General features: G+C 33.6%; 3 protein-coding genes across 4 annotated transcripts; 1 reads left to right on the top strand and 2 right to left on the bottom strand.

The window, feature by feature from the left end:
- Positions 1-1,688: 1,688 nt before the first annotated feature.
- Positions 1,689-4,162, top strand: LOC132903934 (uncharacterized). Its single transcript, XM_060953488.1, has 2 exons — positions 1,689-2,089; positions 3,367-4,162. The coding sequence occupies exons 1-2, from the start codon at positions 1,912-1,914 to the stop codon at positions 3,951-3,953; spliced, it is 765 nt and encodes a 254-aa protein (XP_060809471.1). The 5' UTR covers positions 1,689-1,911; the 3' UTR covers positions 3,954-4,162.
- Positions 2,091-4,724, bottom strand: LOC132903933 (uncharacterized). Its single transcript, XM_060953487.1, has 2 exons — positions 4,293-4,724; positions 2,091-3,314 (listed from the first exon to the last, which is right to left on the bottom strand). The coding sequence occupies exons 1-2, from the start codon at positions 4,577-4,579 to the stop codon at positions 2,396-2,398; spliced, it is 1,206 nt and encodes a 401-aa protein (XP_060809470.1). The 5' UTR covers positions 4,580-4,724; the 3' UTR covers positions 2,091-2,395.
- On the bottom strand, positions 3,806-18,596 carry LOC106133896 (MAGUK p55 subfamily member 7). Of its 2 annotated transcripts, XM_013333748.2 has the most exons (11): positions 18,329-18,596; positions 16,292-16,563; positions 15,917-16,048; positions 14,861-14,890; positions 13,505-13,672; positions 13,142-13,338; positions 12,469-12,584; positions 10,184-10,501; positions 9,246-9,416; positions 8,758-8,930; positions 3,806-8,183 (listed from the first exon to the last, which is right to left on the bottom strand). In XM_013333748.2, the coding sequence occupies exons 1-11, from the start codon at positions 18,357-18,359 to the stop codon at positions 8,007-8,009; spliced, it is 1,785 nt and encodes a 594-aa protein (XP_013189202.1). In that variant the 5' UTR covers positions 18,360-18,596; the 3' UTR covers positions 3,806-8,006. The 2 variants fall into 2 exon arrangements, with proteins under 2 accessions (XP_013189202.1, XP_013189203.1); XM_013333749.2 differs by lacking the exon at positions 14,861-14,890.
- Positions 18,597-19,522: the final 926 nt, after the last annotated feature.

The raw sequence follows: 19,522 nt of genomic DNA, 5'->3' as shown, positions 1-19,522 counted from the left end.
GTAAATTATAATTTTATATTGAACACAGCGCTGCCAAGTAGAAGAATATTCAAGAAGTTATGCCATTGCAAAGACGCATACTTTCTATTTTATTACACACAACACCACTCAAATTCTCTTAACAACACATATTGATGTATTTTATTAAAGCAGCAAATTAAATACTTTATCAAATGCATATTTCAGGGATGAAAATCCCAAATAACATTTCTATATGTTTATACAATGCAAATAGTTCACTAAGTTATTTGATTGATTAATTAAGAAATTTAAAAGTTCAATGTAATTTAATTTTGTAATGTAGTAGGAAAATTTATTCATGCTAGGAATTACATACACTTACTTATACAAACATAACTTATACAGTGGGCCCAGGTGATATCTGGGCCACCTACAGTACACCACCCAAGGAGAGATGGTCTACGTTTCTCCTGAGCCCACTGTACTCAAATATGGCTATTAAGAACACAATCAATGTCCTTAACATTTAGAACTTTTATAACATAACTATTTCTTATGTCATTTTGCACTATGAACTTTAGGCCCAAGAATGAGTTCATAAATACAATAAAATAAAAGTGAAATGATGGTGCCTCTAAAATATAATTGCAATAACACTACTTTACATGACTTGGAAATAAAATACATCATTATAATAATGACAGAACACCAATGGAAAGAGCGGATAATTTTATATGTCCATACATTTTAAAGTATCTTGTTAAATATATATTTATATTATTTGAAGTGAGTATATTACAATGTATACTCAGTTTTATGCTTTAGAAGCTTTAAAAATTAAATGTTACATTCTTATGTAAGTATTTAAGAGTTTAGGTATATTTGAGATCTAATTTACTAAAACAAATATTTACACAGGACTAGTCCATCCCATTGTATAAGTTCAGACTTCTGTATAATGTATTTTTCATTGGGTCTATAAACTACTATTATTATACAATAATTTACCTATTACGTCACGAGATAACAATCTTGACAAGAAAAGATTTTAATATTACCAGAAATATTGGAGAGATTAACTATAGCTAGACTAAAACTGTTTACCAAATACATATTTTTTAAATCTTATTGATATTATAGAGATATTTTTCATGTTATGACGCTTTTTGAAAGAGGACTGCGAAAATGTAGAACAATTAGTTTATATATATTGGCCTCAGTCGTCACGGACTTGTAATATTTTGAAAAATGAATTATGTAGTAGTGCCGTGTGGTTCCCGGCACCAATTCAAAAAGAATAGGACCAGTCCATCTCTTTCCATGTCGTAAAAGGCGACTAAGGGATAGGCTTACAAACTTGTATTCTTTTTTAGGCGATGGGCTAGCAACCTGCCACTATATCAAAAGGTACTTCTTCTTCGGAATAAAAAATTTTTATCTAAACAGGTTAATCGAAACGAGTATTACAATGAGTTATTTACTTCGGTTTGATATACTTTATCTCGCTAACGATATAGTCCTACTGCTAGACAAATAGTGGATACTAATTAATTACACGACTAAAACCTATGCTATTCAGGTCACAATGGCAAATATAATAATATCTTATTGGGCAACACCTTGTTTTACCTATAGGGTAACAGCGCGTTTTAATATATTCCCCATCGTCTGCGGACGTAAATAATTACCTTCAATAGCAAGACCTTGCGGCCGTGCGCTGCGTTAAGCGGGTGCACGGCGCGGGCACCCGCGCGGCGTGATGTTTCATGTAAATTCATAGAGCAGCGCTGCGTAAGGCGGAACGCCCGTCACACGCGGCGCGGGCGACGGGGGTACGCTCGCGTGTCCGTGCGACGGAGCACGCGAGCGGAGATGTTTCTAGAAAATCAGTGAGCGCCGCTGCGTTATCCGTGTCGCACGCGCCGTGCTTGTACAATCAAGTTGATAAACATGAGTGATATTGATACGGAACGTGTTATTTTAGAAGTGCAATGTCGCCCCGCTTTATGGGATCTGTCTAACAACTTGTATAAAGACAGGGATGCGCGTCAAGCTGCATGGCTCGAGATTTGTAAAGAATTATACGAAAATTATGAGGACTTCAGTGACACAGAAAAAAAGTCAACAGGTAAATTCTTACTTTTTATTATGACTTTATAAATTTATTTACTACATAATTATTTACTTCTTTCATTTATTAAGGTGGGTACAGACTATATAACATAACATGTTATACGACATTGCTATATAACAAGTTTCAGATAATGTGGACACTGAATGATATAAAACATGTTAAAATAACATGTAATATGTTACATAGTCTGTACCCACCTTTAGGCTTAGTAAACATTTTGTATTTACTTATGTTAATTGTTATTTAACTATTGTATTGTGACCTCTTCACGAGCAAATTTTTTTTAACTTAAGTAAATAATCAATAAATACAGCGATCTTGCCACGATACCTTACCGTTTGTGGCAAAGTAATCAGCGAACTGATCTCGTATTGTATACGAGTTTCTTTGAACTAGCCCAAATCCATTTGTGATATCGCGGATATGGCGGGGTGTTATGACAACATCGCTGATATTACCGAATCCGTCTCTTTTTCGTACAAAATTATGCATTATACAAATTGCTTTTATGAAACAAATGGCATGTTCTCTAGAAACGTTAAGTGGACGATGAAGTATTCGAAACTTATTGGCCATTATTCCAAAGGTTGATTCAATGTAACGTCTAGCTCTTGACAATCTATAATTAAATATTTTCTTTCTATGATCCATTGCAATAGCCCGCGCATATGGTCGCATAAGATGTGTAGACAGTCCAAACGCTTCATCTCCAACTATGACGTATGGCACTGGTGTGGTAGCTGCAGTATTGGTTGGTTTATTATTTTGTAGCACTGGCAATGATTTTGGAGGAGGAATATCTAATAGCTCATCCTGCATCTGTTGAAATAAAGTGCTGTTGGTGAAAACTGAAGAGTCAGATTCTTTACCTTGTATTCCAACATTTATGTAGGTGAATTCATAGTTTGCGTTACACATTGCAAGCAAGACAATGGAATAGTAATGTTTGTAATTGTAGTAAAGTGATCCGCTGTGAGGTGGTCTTATAATCCGTATATGTTTTCCATCTACAGCACCTAAACAGTTAGGAAAATTTGTGTTGCTTAAAAAGCCTTCTGCTATGTCTTCCCATCGCATACGTGTAAATACTGGTATACATTCTTCTTTCAGTCTTTGCCATATAATTTGACAGACATCATTAACAATTTTTCGGATGGTAGATTGTCCCGCATGGTACGCCAAGTGCATATCCACGAAAGTATGTCCACTTACTAAGTACCTGTGAAAAATACAAAATTATTTTTTAAGTATGTATATTTTTCATTTTTCAGAAAAAAAAATACAAGCGCGATGGAAAACCGCGAGAGATTGCTATACGAAAGTCAAAGCTAGTAACAAGAAACTTAAGTCTGGTTCTGGTGCTAAAAAAGGAAAAGGGTACAGCTATTATAATATTATGACTTTTCTGGACTCTAACAAAAGAGTAGAAGGACAAGAATCTTTGGAAAATTCTCAGGACGACTCTTCGGGTCATACAAGTACACTTGAATTGTCCCAACACCCAATAGTTGACACTAGTGAGGTGTTAATACCTGAGACCAGTACATCTGGAAATGAAAATGACACAGCAAGCAGAGAAACGCAAAAACAATCAAAGCGTAAAAAGGCGTCGTCGCCGACTCCTTTTGAAATACAATTATTACAATCCATACAACACAAAAAGGACGAAGAAAATGATGAAGACTTGTCATTTTTTAAATCTATTATGCCAAACATAAAAAAATTGTCTACATATCAAAAATTATTGTTTCGATCAAAGGTATTAAACTTATTAATTGACATTGAAAAAGAAAATGTTATTACATTGGAGGATTTATCGAACATCGTACTGACAAATGACACTCAAGCAGAACATTAATCCTATTATCAATTATTTACTGCATTTATACTCTATTTGAAGAAAGACAAAGATTGGAAGTAGCCTTATAATATTGTTAATTATGATAATTACAATGACTGTGATTTTGATTTACTTTACGTATGTACCTACACTACCAAATTGTTATACTTAGTTCTCATTAAAGTAATTGTAGATTAAAATATTGTTAATTATAATAAGTGATAAATCCAATCACTGTGATTTTACTGTTACTTATGATTATGATAAGTCCAATAACTGATTTGGTTGTATACATGCGTGATCTTGACTGACAAAATAAAAATATTTTATATCAAGAAAAACATTTTATTTACTTACCTTGCCGTTATTGCCAACCTCTCTATTGGTAATATAATTGATACACTTCTTACTTTTAGAGTATTAGCACTATGTTTCAAATATGGTTCAAGTTTCGAAAATAATTCATCAAATGTAGACGTTGACATTTTAAAATACTTAAAAAATCTCCTCTCATCTTCTCTTAATAGCGTAAACTTGGTTACAAATTCTCCACACAACATTCTGGACGAGACATATGGGCTGATTGGCTGCCGCTGTTGTCTACGTCGTCTTTTGGCTAGGTAGTATATCAACAAATAATCCATTATGAATCGACTGTACACCCGCACGTCTAAAATTGTACTGGCGGCGCTGCGTTTAGCGGGAGGTCGTTGCGGATACCCGCGACGGGCTATTTGTCCGCGACGGAGCACGACGCGGATGCCCGCGACGGATGCCCGCGTCGGATGCCCGCGCCGTGCACCCGCTTAACGCAGCGCACGGCCTGCATGTGCTCAGAGGTTGACGAAACATTTAATTATATACAACTCCCACTTCACAGTTATTGATTAAAAAAGAGTGGAAAGTCGATCAAATTCGAGTACAAAGCGTCATCATATATTTGCTTATTTAAGATCGCGCTGATCTAATTACGTAAGTGCGACGCTATACTACTATAACGTATTGGCGTTGATATTGCTAAATCTACATAATGGCATAGCGTTAAAAAATCTTGGCCAAGAAAAGTTCTAAAAATAACCAGAAATATTGGAAAGGTTAACTTGAGTTAGGCGAAAACTGTGTATAACATTCTAAATACACATATATTTAGTAATATCTACACCGAAACGATTTCCGTGTCAAGCCCATGACAAGGTTACCTCTCAATACTTTTCGCTCATGTTGCGTGACTTCTTGGCTAAGCAGCGTAAATTAATTAACCTAAGGACACATAATCACAGATCCCTATTTGACTATATTTGAGGAAGTTTCAGTTTAAAATATTGTTACCGTTATTGCGTCGCTTTAGAAACCTATTATAATATTTGCTTGTCGCTACATCAAACCTAGGGTACGTTAGATTTGATTTGACACGACTATAATAAATAATATATTTTGTAAACATTTTGAAATTAGTGAAATATTCTAAAAACTCATGCTATGAATTTATTAAATCTTTTGGCATTGTTAAGTTCAGATTGTTCAGAAAATCATTTTATCACTACTAAAGTGAAATTTTGATTGTTGCAAATTGGTTGAAACTAGAGTTGATGTGGCGACAACTTTAAAATATTTGTAAACTAAATCTACGTGAATATTTGCATTCATTGTCTTAATTGTACATCCATGTGCAATGTTCTCTGCATTGTCAAATCATTGACATCTTGTACCAAGCTGTAATGGAAATGTATCGCGACTAGTGTTTCCTTAAGTAAGTAATATCATTCTTCCCAAGTACCAGCTGCATCCTCAGTTCGGGAGAGGAGACCGAGGTGCGCTTATGAACACTATCTTGAACTGGGTGAGTCATTTTTTTACATGAGGCGACTCACCATCTGACCTCCGCAAACATTGCAGGGAACCTAACTCTTTGCACCATAGTTACACACATCCAGTGGGCGTAATGTGCCGGTTTCTTCACGATGTTTTCCTTCACCTGATGGTTGGCAATCAATCAATGTACACAACTCGGGTAGGTATTGCATAAAAGTATAAAAAAAATATGGTTTCCATTACAACCTGGCTTTTTATGTCATATTCATTCCTTTCATATTAATTAAATCTCCATAACAAAAAGCTTATGCTTTAGTCAATATTCGTAATTCAATAATATGTTTAATATTGCAGTTTTCTTTAATCTTAACAAAATGGTATGTAAAAGATCAGACTTTTAAATAGAATGCACGTTAAAATAAGGAAAAAATGGCTTTCCCAATTAGTAAATGCCTCTCTTTTTACCTATAGAAAAATTAATAAAAATACTCGTATATAACTACTTTAACTAACTCGGTGGTAACAGTGATTTAAAAAAATTTAGAAATATTTGTTTTCAATGAATTGAAATATTATAGTTATAAATTCACTAAAATAAAATGTTAGTGAATTTATAACTTTACACAAAAAGTAATATGTTTTGTGATTATTTTTGATATGGTGTTTTACCAAGTAATCTTTTGGTACAACGATTACTTATAAACCTATGCATTCAAGATAACAATTTCTTAATCCTGAACTTTCGCAAAGCAATATTTTTTAAACTGCCATAATTATTTTTTACCCTCTCATTTAATATAACTACAAAAGATACACATTTGGGCACACAGACGTGTTAAGGGAGGCACAATTTATAAAAAAAACAAAGTCACGCATCCACAATTTCACGAAGAATATGACTAAAGACTATATTTGTAAGGTGTATCTACCAAAGCAAGCACTCATTTAAGGATATATTTATAAGTTAAATAATTTTAATAAGTAAATTTATTATTTACTTGAATGAACACTTTTTAATAAGAAAGTATACCATTTGCCGATATTATTATTTACGTTTTCATAAACACAACAATTATAATACACGAGAAAATATTCAAAAATATAATCAAGCACATGCATTACAGTATTTGTTTTCATACAAATCACATAATATTACGTAAAAAAAACTGAAAACGCATAATAATAATCTAGCTTAGTCTTTAAACATTATCGCAAAAAAAGAAATAGTCAACAACAATAAACATTAGTCTACGCAATTTTAAAATAAAGATTTGGGTCACAACAAATGACAAGAAATACTTTTTGATACAAGATATTACTTACCTACTTATATTATTTTTGGTAACGTAAATGTGTCACAAAAGATTAAGCTTTAACATATACTGGTAGAAAGCGACTTCATTGCTTAATGTTTTTTTTATATATACTTGTATAAGTATATATTTATCATATGCATTCTCAATTGTCATAAGTTGGTGTTCACATTTGATACTTGCATTAGTATAATAACATTATCAGTATATTTAGAAATTTAATTCGATGGGATTTTTCAAAAAAATTATAAAATGACTAGAAAATAACAGGATGGAACCATTTCTTATTGTGGGAACCTGTATATTGTAATCTTAATAAGAATACATAAAAATATTTTATAATTTCACATTTGTTTTAGTTTTTATAAGGAAGTTAGTTCCATCCTAAAATATAAAACATATTGAACGAATAGTGTATTTATCAAGCCGAAAGAAACTCAACTAAATATGTTCAATCTCTGAAAACGCGAATAACTAAAGTAGTTGCTAGTAATGTCACTTTTGCACTATAATAATTAAGCGCCAACCTAACAAGAATATGTATTTAGATAATAATATATTTGTCACATCGCACTAAAAAAGTGGCCTCGTGTTTGGCTTACACATTAAATAATTATCAAAATTATTTAGCAAATTTGGCTTTACCTTTTGGACTTACTTTCATGAATTATGAAGCATATAAAATCTAGCTCTTTCCTAGAATTTCAAAAATAATTCAAAGAGAAATTTCAGCGAAATCAGCAACATAGTGGTTTCTATGGTCATATAGCCTTCGCTGTAAACATATACTAAAAATGTTTCGATTGAGAGATGACCATTGTGAACTTTGGACAGGAAGACTTGGAAGAAGATGGGGAGTTTTTGGCAGACAGTAACTTGGCAAATTCAAATTTTTTGCAAACTGGCTCTTTCGGCTCGACATATACACCGTTTGCGTGTAATTTTTTTACTGAACCCACGAAGCGGGAACCCAGAGAGGTTCAGATTGGACCCGCCAAGACGCCTTCAGAAGCTGGGTCAAAGCTCCGGCTAGATCGTCATTGACAATCTCCTCATCAAACATATAGCCGTACAAGAAGTTGATGCGGTTGGATGAACGAATTATGTCTGAGAATTCTTCTTCCTGATGAACAAACGAAATATTATATTTTATTACGCTGTTTTTACCGAAACTCAACATTCGTAGAAACTTAATCTGTCCGCAGTACATGTACGAAATCAAGATAATACATAAACGGCTAATGATTGCCATCTATAGCACCTGTGATCGTGTCGACTTGTTCAAGCAATAACCACGCTCTTACTCATATTTCTCATATTCACAAGATGCCTGTGGCATCAATAGACGTCGCGACATTCTGAGTTTAACATATAATGAAGACCTGCGATCGACCGACGATGCGAGGAACACTATATGTTATACTCTGACTGTGAACGCTCGAGGGCGCTCATTGTAGAAAGAGGATAGTGTTGCAAACAGATTGAATCAAGTGCTGTAGCAACGGCGTTACAATTAGTTAAGTATAACCAACGACGGAATAAAATGATCTTGAAATTATTATACCCCTTCATCTCATTCTGAATGGTGTAAACAAAAAGAGAGGGAAGTGAATGGAAATATGGTCTAATTTTAGAGGGATCGAGAGGATTCCTGACATCTATTTAATGTTGATGATAAAATTTTATGTTTCACTTACCGTGAACGCTCGAGAACTCTCTTTGTCGAAGGTGGATCGTGCGTTGGAAGCTGTGCGCGTTTCCATCAAGCGCTGCAGCGGTGGCGGGCGCACAAATATTATGTACGGTCTAAGTCGAGGAGTGCGGAGCATCTTGAGGGCTTGCCAGTGCGGGCTCAATACGCACACTCGACCTGGAACGGAAAACACTTTTATAGATACATTTATATTTATATTATTATCTCTTGCGGGCTAAGTCAACAGTCTTAAAAAGAGTGAAATTTATTGTTATAAAATATACGTATAAAACTTATATACACTGCAACAATGCAATATTTATAAGAGCTGCTGATCGCGTAAGGAACTCCCGTATTCATGCCTGCACTGATCCAAAAAAGGAGCCTTTGTTACTCCCGTTAGTCAATCCTAAATCTGTGCCATATTTCGTGCAAATTCGTATAAAAGTTTAGAGTTTATTCTTTACAAACATCAATTATGTGATGGATAACCTGAATTGATGATAGACTCGACGCTTTCCGCCGAAGTGCCGTACAAGTTGCCCTTATACTCTCCGTGCTCTATAAACTTGCCGTCTGCTATATCTTGTTCCATCCGCTCCCTTGACACAAACACGTATTCTTTCCCGTTCTGCTCACTAGCTTTTTGTGGCCGTGACGTAACTGAAATATCATTATAATAATTATGGCTGCTTTTGTGATATAAATATGATAATAAATCTTAAGACATGGCAATGTCTAAAGATTTATTATCATAAAAGGCTCGCCTGGAAGGATTGTATCTAAAAATTATGACAAAGCACAGACCCTTAACATTTTTAAAAATAATGTATTTAAGTTCCTGTCCAGTTGAGCACCTAGATCGAACGGCAGGCAATTTATCTTAGTTTATGTATGTTTATTTATTAATAAGTTTATACATACATATTTAGAGGTATATGTATATTATCTGTATTTCTGTTAGTATATTATTGCTATTATAAAAACACAGTGACTTGCTGCTTTTTACTGAATTATCTAGTTCCTTTATTATTTGCTGGTTGACTGGAAGAGATCTCTTCATGGGATAAGTCCGGCATTGCAAGTGATTTGTTTCTTTTATAACTATGTACTGACTATTTTCTTGTTACTGAGTAAATTTCTATGCAATAAAGATATTACAAACGAACAAACAATGATGGTTGTGATCACGTGCCTTTGCGAGGAAAAAAACGGCGAAAACCAAGATATAACGAATTGGAAATATCTCAAGAGATTTAACTAAAAATACGCTAGATCAATTAAAACATAAATTGAAGTTACGATACCGGCAATCTATTTCAAAATTTTTGGACGAATTTATTCTCGAAATGCTTGATTATTGATAATATAATATCTGTATATACAAGGCTTTCACAACTTTCGCTTGTCATACTATAGCTATAACTTACACGGCACAGGCGTGACGAATTTCTCTGGGTCGGTTGCGATCAGTCGCCTGCGCAACTCGTTTCTACCAACTCCCGGCGCGCCAACCAACACAATCGGCCGCACTAACCCAGGGCGCGGATACAGACGAGCCACTTCCTCGTACGTAGGGATCATTTCCCGATCGAAATCATCATTTTCGGTGATATCGTAGATGATTTTCTTCACTTTCGGCACAGATTTGCAAGGGAGAAGAGCGGTGGCCGTGGGCGTTGGGGAACAAGGCGTTTTTGGCCCACATTCCGAGTCGGCGGTCGATGGGCTGCAAAGCGCTGGCTTGCCTGCGAAGTCAATTGATATTATCTTAGGATATCATTCATATATTCATTTGTGTACATGAAAACCTTACAAAGTCATAAAATACTAATAATATGTAGATCGCGCTCACTCATTCATTCATAGAAAAATAAATCGCATAGCAATAAGCAATTATTGGAATGCAGTATATAAACCAATACTTCTCTTATTTCTATTCAACGTCAATTTTTTTATTGATTTTCCTCATTAACGAGCAGAAATTGTAGAATTGATTTTCATCATAATTATTTTTTTGGCAGTAAGCTGACCCTAGTTTTCTCTCACTCTATTTTTACACATTCTTGACAGTCGCTTATGTAAATTAATCAAATAAAGCACAGCATGATTCTACCTACGGATTGATGCAGATGCAAATAATTACTTCATGACAAAAAAAATGTTTTTACATTTTGAGAGGAAATCAGATTAATTTGAGCAAATTTAAAAAGAATTCTTTCACTTTAACTACAATGTAAAAATATATTTAAATTATAAAAGCGTTACATTCCTAAAGGCTGTAGGACGTTATTTATAGATACAACAAAGAATCATAAATTTTAAGAGTATGCTTTTACAATTCATTTATATTTATACATATCATCATCCTGCTGGCGGTTAGTTTTATCCTGGGGACTCAAAAGTCGATAAAGTAATTAAATTAAGCGAAGACCTTGTAACAGCAGAGATATATAACCCAGCCTGAACTTTATTCCCGTAGTACCTAACTTCTTACAACTCTCTACACTATAATAGCTCCGGGCGCGGGATCCGCCTTGATTCGGTTTATATTTTATGACCGACCGTCTGCCTGTGTCAACCCTCTTTGGGAATTTCGACGTATTACTAAATGAAGGTACATTTTCCCTTAGTGGCCTCATACGACATCTACGGGAGGAGATGAAGTGTTCCTATTCTAATATCCCGGAACCACCACTCCTTCACATTAACGTTTACAAAATAATTCGCGTGCGCCGCGGTATTATAATAACATGATATCTACTCGCAACTTAACTTCATTTTTATACCAGCATCAAGTTAATTTATGTGTTTATTATAAAATATAGTATCGTTGAGTTAGTATCCTATTATACAAAAAGGAGCTAACTCAATCTGTATGATATCTCTCTTTAATCGGAGTGTGGGAAATAAAAAAAATCAAAAGCAGGTAGACATCAGTCATTTGGCCATAACACTTAGCCAAACACTTTTATAAGCATGTAAAACTTATAGTGCTTATAACGCGTTCTTTGAAGCCAACATGTAAGAGAGACAGTGACGTAGACTCTGTCTACCCTCCGGGAAAGAGGCGTTATTTATTGTTGTTACATACATTATAATCATTATGGAGTAATATGAAAGAAAATATTTCATGATTGATTATTTGGGACACAAAAAAACCATGTGTGTCCTTCCACGCAGATTTTAAAATTCAATCAAAGGAAAGGCTTCTAATTCAGGTTATTATTTTAAGGCGATGTGCTAGCAACCTGTCACTAATATTTGAATCTCGCTTCGTCATTCAGCTAAACGTGCTGAACCTTCGGTCTTGTAGCTGTAGGCTCTGGATAATGGTGTATATTAAAAGGAACAATACAACAATACGTCGCAATACCATTATACATTTGCAAAACGAAAGAAACAAACTAAAGTTGCAAAGCAAAAATAGCAAATATTTTCTCAAATGTTATTCTTCTAAAATTATAATGTAGCTTATATAAAAAGTAATTAATATTCTGTCACACTGTTAATGAAAATTAAATGAATGTAACAAAAACTTAACGTTCAGCCATTTATCATTTATACAGAAAAGGATACATATGTCAAACGTAAAGGCTCAATAAAATCACAAAATCATTTTCATTAACAAGTTAAACAGTCGAAAGACACCTTCATAAGGCATGTTTAAACCTATAGACTAGAACAATATTATAAAAACATCAATTGAACCGACCATCCATGGTTTGCGGGTCAGTCTGCCTCTCGTGTATGATTCTGCCTTCCTGCAAAGCCCTTGAAGGTATTAGCCCAGCCCTCATCACTCTATCACCTTCGCGACGGGCTTGCCACCTGAAATATTAATCACAAAACATTTTTCAATAGCCTCTCATTCAAAGGCCTGTGTAAAGGCAGTCGTCTCTGAACCAAAGGGCCCGGGTTCCCCGGTCAGATCAAGATGAAAAAATAACAATTTTTCTAATTGACCTGTCTTGGATGTTTATTTGAATAGGTGTGACTCGAAGGTGAGTAAGCAATTAGAGTTTTCGTAAACCTTAAGTTGGAGAATTACAGACATTAAGCAAATGAGGATATTTGCAATTTATTGCCAGTTTCTTTTCCGAAAAATACAAATGAAAAATCGGTGGGGAAAATTTGAGAGATTCTATATTAGTTTGACGAGCTTTCGAGGGTCGATCCCTCTATGTTAATAACACTCTTTGGATTTTCGAAGTAAATATATAAAAGAGAAATTTGATTGCACTGAAGCGGTAGTCTTATATTAATTCACTTGCGCCTTGGAAGCGGTATTAGATATTTTTATATTATACTTTGACGTCATTAAGCGATACCTTGTATCCTATTTTGAAAATAATAAATAGACATGAAAAATATCGTGGAAAACTTACCAGTAGGCGTCATCTTGAGAAACAATGTGCAATACATCTCCTTTCTTGAAATTGAGTCCAGCTTCCTTGCACGGTATGTATGGGTCTTCGGCGGAGCTGTAGTTGAAAAGAGCTCGGACCCTCACTTTACTTTCTCGAGAACCTCCTTTTCCAAAAGATGGTACCAGCTTAAATGTTATTGTTCCCTCTGAGCTTTGCTGGAAACATAAAGGCTTATTAAATTTAAAAAATCAAAACGTATGTAAGACAAAAATAATTCTTCTATTTCTGACTAAACTTGTGTTTAGTCAGAAATAGTAGTTACTATACCTATATGTAAGGTTTTGAATTAATTTATTGTTAAGGGGTATTTTATCGTCATACCAGTATCGCCAACACGTCTGCCGGTGTTTTGTTCTCAACACTGATGCCATTGACCTCTATCACTTCATCCCCCGCATGTATGAGCCCCGAGCGGTCCGCAGCGCCCCCGTGCATCACCCTGGCTATCACAATCTTCCCTGTCTCCTCGTCCGTCTTTATAGTAGCACCCTGTAGAACGCGTCATATATGATAATCCCACACATAATAATATAAGGGGCCTAATCTTATAGGGGTACACGGACCTTTATATTTTTTCAAGGTAAGCATTAATAGGCCTTATTTGATCTTGCGCGTGGACGACGTCTTGATAAATCATCAAACAGATTGAGGTTGAATGTGTAATGAAAACATAATTGAGGAGTGTAGCGGCATACTACTCGTTGTAACTTTTATATGAATTGGAGAATTGATTTTATGACAGCAAATTTTTTTTTTCAAGTATGTTAATAGAAAGAACACTAGATAAGAATCAAGCTGATTTATATATACATATTTACCTAAACAATAATCATAATAATAACTATTTGTCCAATGACAAGTTTCTATTTACCCCCTATGGTTATAATCAAGACACATCCTGTTGTTTGTGGACAATCATTTATTTATCCAAATAGAATTAAGACTAATAAAGAGTAATAAAGATGGTTAAGTCCAGCGACGGCAATTAAGGTAGTTTTAAACTTTACTGACACTAGACAAAAGAAACATTTGTTGTATGTAATGATTTTTCTGCTCAAGCACTCCAAAAATGATTTTGAATGCAATAAGTACTATGAACCAATAATTTCCATAAAAATGCTTGATTCAAGATTACAATGCAATAAATTAAAAGTAGGTCAATAAACAAAAATAACTCATATTACAAGCAAAGTGTATTGTGTGTGCCAAAATATTAAAATAGCTTAGGAACAAAAGGAAAATAAATTGAGAGTCATGTGATACATCACAATACAAATTGCATGAACATCTAGAGATAGCAGCTAATGATTTAGAAAAAGATAAAAGGGTTATAGAGAATAATGATGGTAGGATATAAAAATACTGAGGGTAACCGTTTGATAAACATGAAAAGGAAAGAATCAACCAGAATCACGGGAAAGGTTTCCAAAATACGTAATAGAACTCTTAGGATATTAAAATCAAAATAGTATTCGCTCATCGAATAACAGGGAGTCCCAAAAAGGGACAAAAGATTGCTTAAGGTCACAACTGCCTTCTACATGATTATGCTATTACCCAATGTGCAGATAATATATGTATAAAACCAAATTTCCCCATAATTTTGGTCGATCATAAACAGTAACATTGAAAAAAAAAAAAAAAACAGCAACATAATACTTTACATACAAAACTTACCACTATAGGTTCTGCACTCTGTGCGCCACCCTTTTGATAAAAAAACATTCTTCAATATACCCTTAGCTTAACCCTAAAATTATATAACGAACAATTCTCTAGTTTTATATGATTTACTTCATTAATTACATTTATTATATGCGTCACAAGTTAAATAATAATGCAACATTTATATATAATAACTGTTGTAGGTAGTTATTCTAGTACATGACAATATAAGTAACTTTAGGTATATATGTGTTTAATTATCCCAGCCTAATTATAGATATATAATAATCATAGTATTCAGTTATTTATAATATAAATATTTCTTTATTATTTATTGAATATTATATTAGCCTGAGAAAGGTGCTAGTTAAGTACGAATAATATTTTAATTTCATTGGAATGACTCTGTTTTAATATTTTTAACATAGCTGCTATATCTAAATGCCATCAATATATCACATCAAACAAGTGTTAGATACAAAGGCTTCAAAATCAGGTGTTTCAATGAAATCAATCCTGCGTAAAAAATCATTTGCATTTCTTTTATTTTTTGAAATCTACAGTAAACATCAATTTCGCGATTTAGCATAGTGCATTAATATAATGTGGGTTACACGCAAAAAGGATAACATTAGGTTTTGTGTTAAACTTTGATGTCGAATCTAGAAGAGGACTTATATGCTGATTTAAAAAATATGTATAATTATTTCATAATACTTTTTTTTAAAGTAGTACATCTAAATGAAAAATCTAAAAAAATGGAGTTTAAATTAGTAGTAGCCTAAAAAAACAATAAATAAATTATATCCGGGAGGAACTTCACAGATAAAGACCCAGACCCAAACAATGTCTACTTTTTGATATATTATTAATAATGGTAAAAATTACAAAATGATATGTTTTAACCTGATTTCCAAAAACGCAAATAGCTCAGAAACTTAACAACATGTGGTACCCTTATGCGCGGAACGCCACTAATAAGTACATTTATAGAGTGCAACATAATAACCCTATTCTGAACATGATCAATTAAAGCGTAGATATTTTGAAATATTTTTCAATAATTACCAGTGGTTCATCACTTTTGACTAGTTGAACTATTTTGACCGTTTCCTCTTCTTCGTCAACATCAGGTGGAACGTCAGGCAGGTGTGGATAGTAATCTTTTTGAGCAACTGCATCATGAGTGCACAGTATAGCCTGGGAAACAATCAGTTACCAATTTGTTATGATATCAACATTTCACAATGGATGTATGCTTGTATATAAGAAAGAAACAGAGTATTTAATGTTTCTATTATTCAATAAAAGATGAAGAATGATTGTTCTTTATTTGATTTATAATCAAGAAATACAACAATAAAAAAGGTAATCATAGGAATATAAAAAAATTGCAAATAAACTGCTAAATACAGTTGAATTAAAAAGAGAAATAATATTGACCTGGAAATGTGGTTTCTGTAACAAGCTAAGCAATTCTTCATATTCTTTCGATACAGATGACAGGTCAGCAAGCAATTCCAAAACTTCAAGAGTGACTTGCATGACATTTGAGAGCAAAGGATAAAATTTATCATCTTTTCCCTTGGCAACAATTTTGTTGTGCACCTGAACTAGGGCGTGTAGTTGCTTAGACTGTAAAAGTTCACTGAGGAATGCCACATCTTCTCCTCCAGGCTGTACCTCTTTGAGAGATGATAGCAATCTTGTTAGTGCTGAAATGTGATAGGTCCCATAATTCATTCTGACATTACTCATTTGTTGAAGGTTCTTTTATGAGATAAAGAGTTCTGAAGAATACATTTTAGTATCTAGTAGTAGTAGTCACAAAGATTATTTAATTTTTTAAAAATCAAAGCTGAAGAGTTTCTTTGTTCATTTAACATGCTAATCTCAGGAACTCCCGTTTCAAATTGAAAAATTCTGTTCGTGTTGCATAGACCATTTTTCGAGAAAGTTTTTAGGCTACATAACATCATGCTGCAACTATTAAAAAACGGGGAAAATTATTCTTACTTGAGGGCTTCAATTATACCTAAAATAACTATTCCACACGGACGAAGTCGCGGGCACAGCTAGTATATTATAAGACCTCATTATTCTAACTTTTTGTATTTGTTAGTAAAAGTCACTTACTCTAATACAAAGTTTTTGTTATATGTATAATTATCTTACTAATTACACAATTGTATTATCTTATTTCCATTTTATTTTTCGCAAATTTATCAATAAAACACACATGCAACTGATCTGTTTATGCTCCCTAGCAATTAATGGGGGAGGAGAGGAAAGAGATGGAACACATGACTTATTCAACCTATCAGAGCACACAAGTTTGGTCATTGCTTACATATTATTTTATGGGTGTGTTTGGTAAGTTTATCAATTTAAGGAAAAGTGGATGTAAAATAATAGAATCTTTCAGTGACATAATAAAATACAAAGATTTTTGTTCTGAAGATGTAATGTACTGTGATATTTTTTAGTAAAAAGTTATTTATAAAAAGTTACAAACTTTAAACATATCCACTAAATAATTTTTGTTATGTTACTGATATCTGTGGTGATTAACCTTTTATACTGTTAATTATTAAGAAATTGCACCATTGGAGCTTATACTGGGTGCACCATCAGGTCATGCTTGATTGAAACATTGACATCAAGAAATAACAGCTAAATCAGTTGCAGTCATCTTCTCCAGAATTAATTTTAGTAATAGAGGTGGGATACATTGCCAGTTAAATAAAAGCTTGGTCAGACTAGGGCCTAATCTACACTAATATTATAAAGCTGAAGAGTTTGTTTGTTTGAATACGCTAATCTCAGGAACTACTGGTTTGAATTGAAAAATTCTTTTTGTGTTGAATAGACCATTTATCAAGGAAGGCTTTAGGCTATATAACATCCCACTGCAACTATAAGGAGCGAAGAAATAATGAAAAATGTGAAAAAAAACGGGGCAATTTGTTCATCCTTAAGGGCTTCAATTATGCCCAAAATAACTATTCCACGCGGACTAAGTCACGGGCACAGCTAGTAATTAATATAATTTAAATTTCTTCTTTTGATAATATTGATTGAGCTACTAGATTACACCAACCAATTGGGAGTTGAGATGACCTGATTGGTTTTCTGAAGACTTCAAACTAAAATATTGATGCATAAAAATAGGCCCAACCATTGAAGCTACTTTACTTTCAGGAATTGCATTGAAGATTATGCTTAAGTAACACTTATGCAGTTTAATTACCCATGTTTCATTAATAAGGTAATATATAGATCAAAATAAGATATGAGTTGTGCTTGTACACACAAGAGCAAAAGGATAATGCACAAAGCTTGGCATTTTAATACATTTAAAAAATCGCTGTGTTTATAATTATAATAGTCGAAAAGAATTGAATTATAACCCGATTTATACTACCTAGTGTTTTGGTTAGCTGTACCTATATTCAAATATGTAAATAAATAAAAGGTTACCTGGGTCCCAATTTTCTGCAGGAGTTTCCATCTTCACATAATTTATAGATTAATGAAAAAGTAAAAAAAAATCGATGTTTTATCACTTAATGAGAAAATCATTCACATCAATATTATTGGCCTTATATATGATCTTTGAAAGATAATATTCTATTTTAATTGAAAACACAAATAAACCACATCGAAAATCAAACAAAACTTGATAATTCTGCAGAAATTATTCTAAGTTTTTATCATTTCCAATATGACATCGCTCAGTCAGCCACAGTCAAGTCAGCCACAGATAATATATAACGGGCCTGAAGTGAAGTCGGTTAGTCACTTCACTCATTCATGCTTGTGCTTGTTTTGTATCATTCAGTCATTCGGTCGTTTTCCTGTCACAGCATTGTCAAAGTTCAAAGTTGAAACGAGGAGGTCGCCACTGTTTCTTTGGGCATGGAATATTATTTAAAATACAATACAATGGAAGTGGTAAAAGAACTTTAAATACTGTAATCTATAGTATAAAATATCATGAGGGTGCAGTCAGTGTGCCAAACCTATGCTTCTTCAAAAATACATTTTGCATATAAAGTGCTGTGCGGAGTCCTAGTTATTTCTTTCTTATTTCCAGAAACTATTAATGGTGTTGTTTTTTTATACATGAACTGTTTTCCAATCTGGTCTAGTAGCGAAGTAAAGAACATAGTGTGTGCCAGCCAAAGAAATTGAAGTAGTGCCAGCAACTGACAGAAATGTTTTTAAATCTGTTAAAATCTGCTTTTTTTTGTAATCTGTTTTTAAATCCAGCCACTGATTTAAAAACATTACTTGATCGTGTCAGTTGCTTCTCTTTCCATGCAGATTGTACTTGGTTTAATTAAAGTAAAGGCAAATACATTTGGGAATACAGTATACCTACAGTTTTCTTATAATTTTTCTCAGCGTTTCGCGTCTGCCACTTAAATTGATATCGCTCTTTAATACATGTAGTAAGTAGCTTTTGCAGTAGGCACTTGTTTTTCCACCGTATGAAAGTCATATATTTTTCGACGTATGGCCTGATAATCGAAATCGTCTAATTTTGCACGATATACCAATTTACGGTGACCCTTTTTAGGGGTTCTGAAACTACGACCACTCGTTGACGGTTGCGATGTAGCACAATCTTTTTCCTTTATAATGGCAGCAACTGTTTTGCGAGATATACCT

Source organism: Amyelois transitella, chromosome Z (genome assembly GCF_032362555.1).
Source record: "Amyelois transitella isolate CPQ chromosome Z, ilAmyTran1.1, whole genome shotgun sequence".
NCBI lineage: Eukaryota > Metazoa > Arthropoda > Insecta > Lepidoptera > Pyralidae > Amyelois > Amyelois transitella.
The sequence above is the reverse complement of the archived record's forward strand: the minus strand, read 5'-3'. Positions and strand labels throughout refer to the sequence as shown.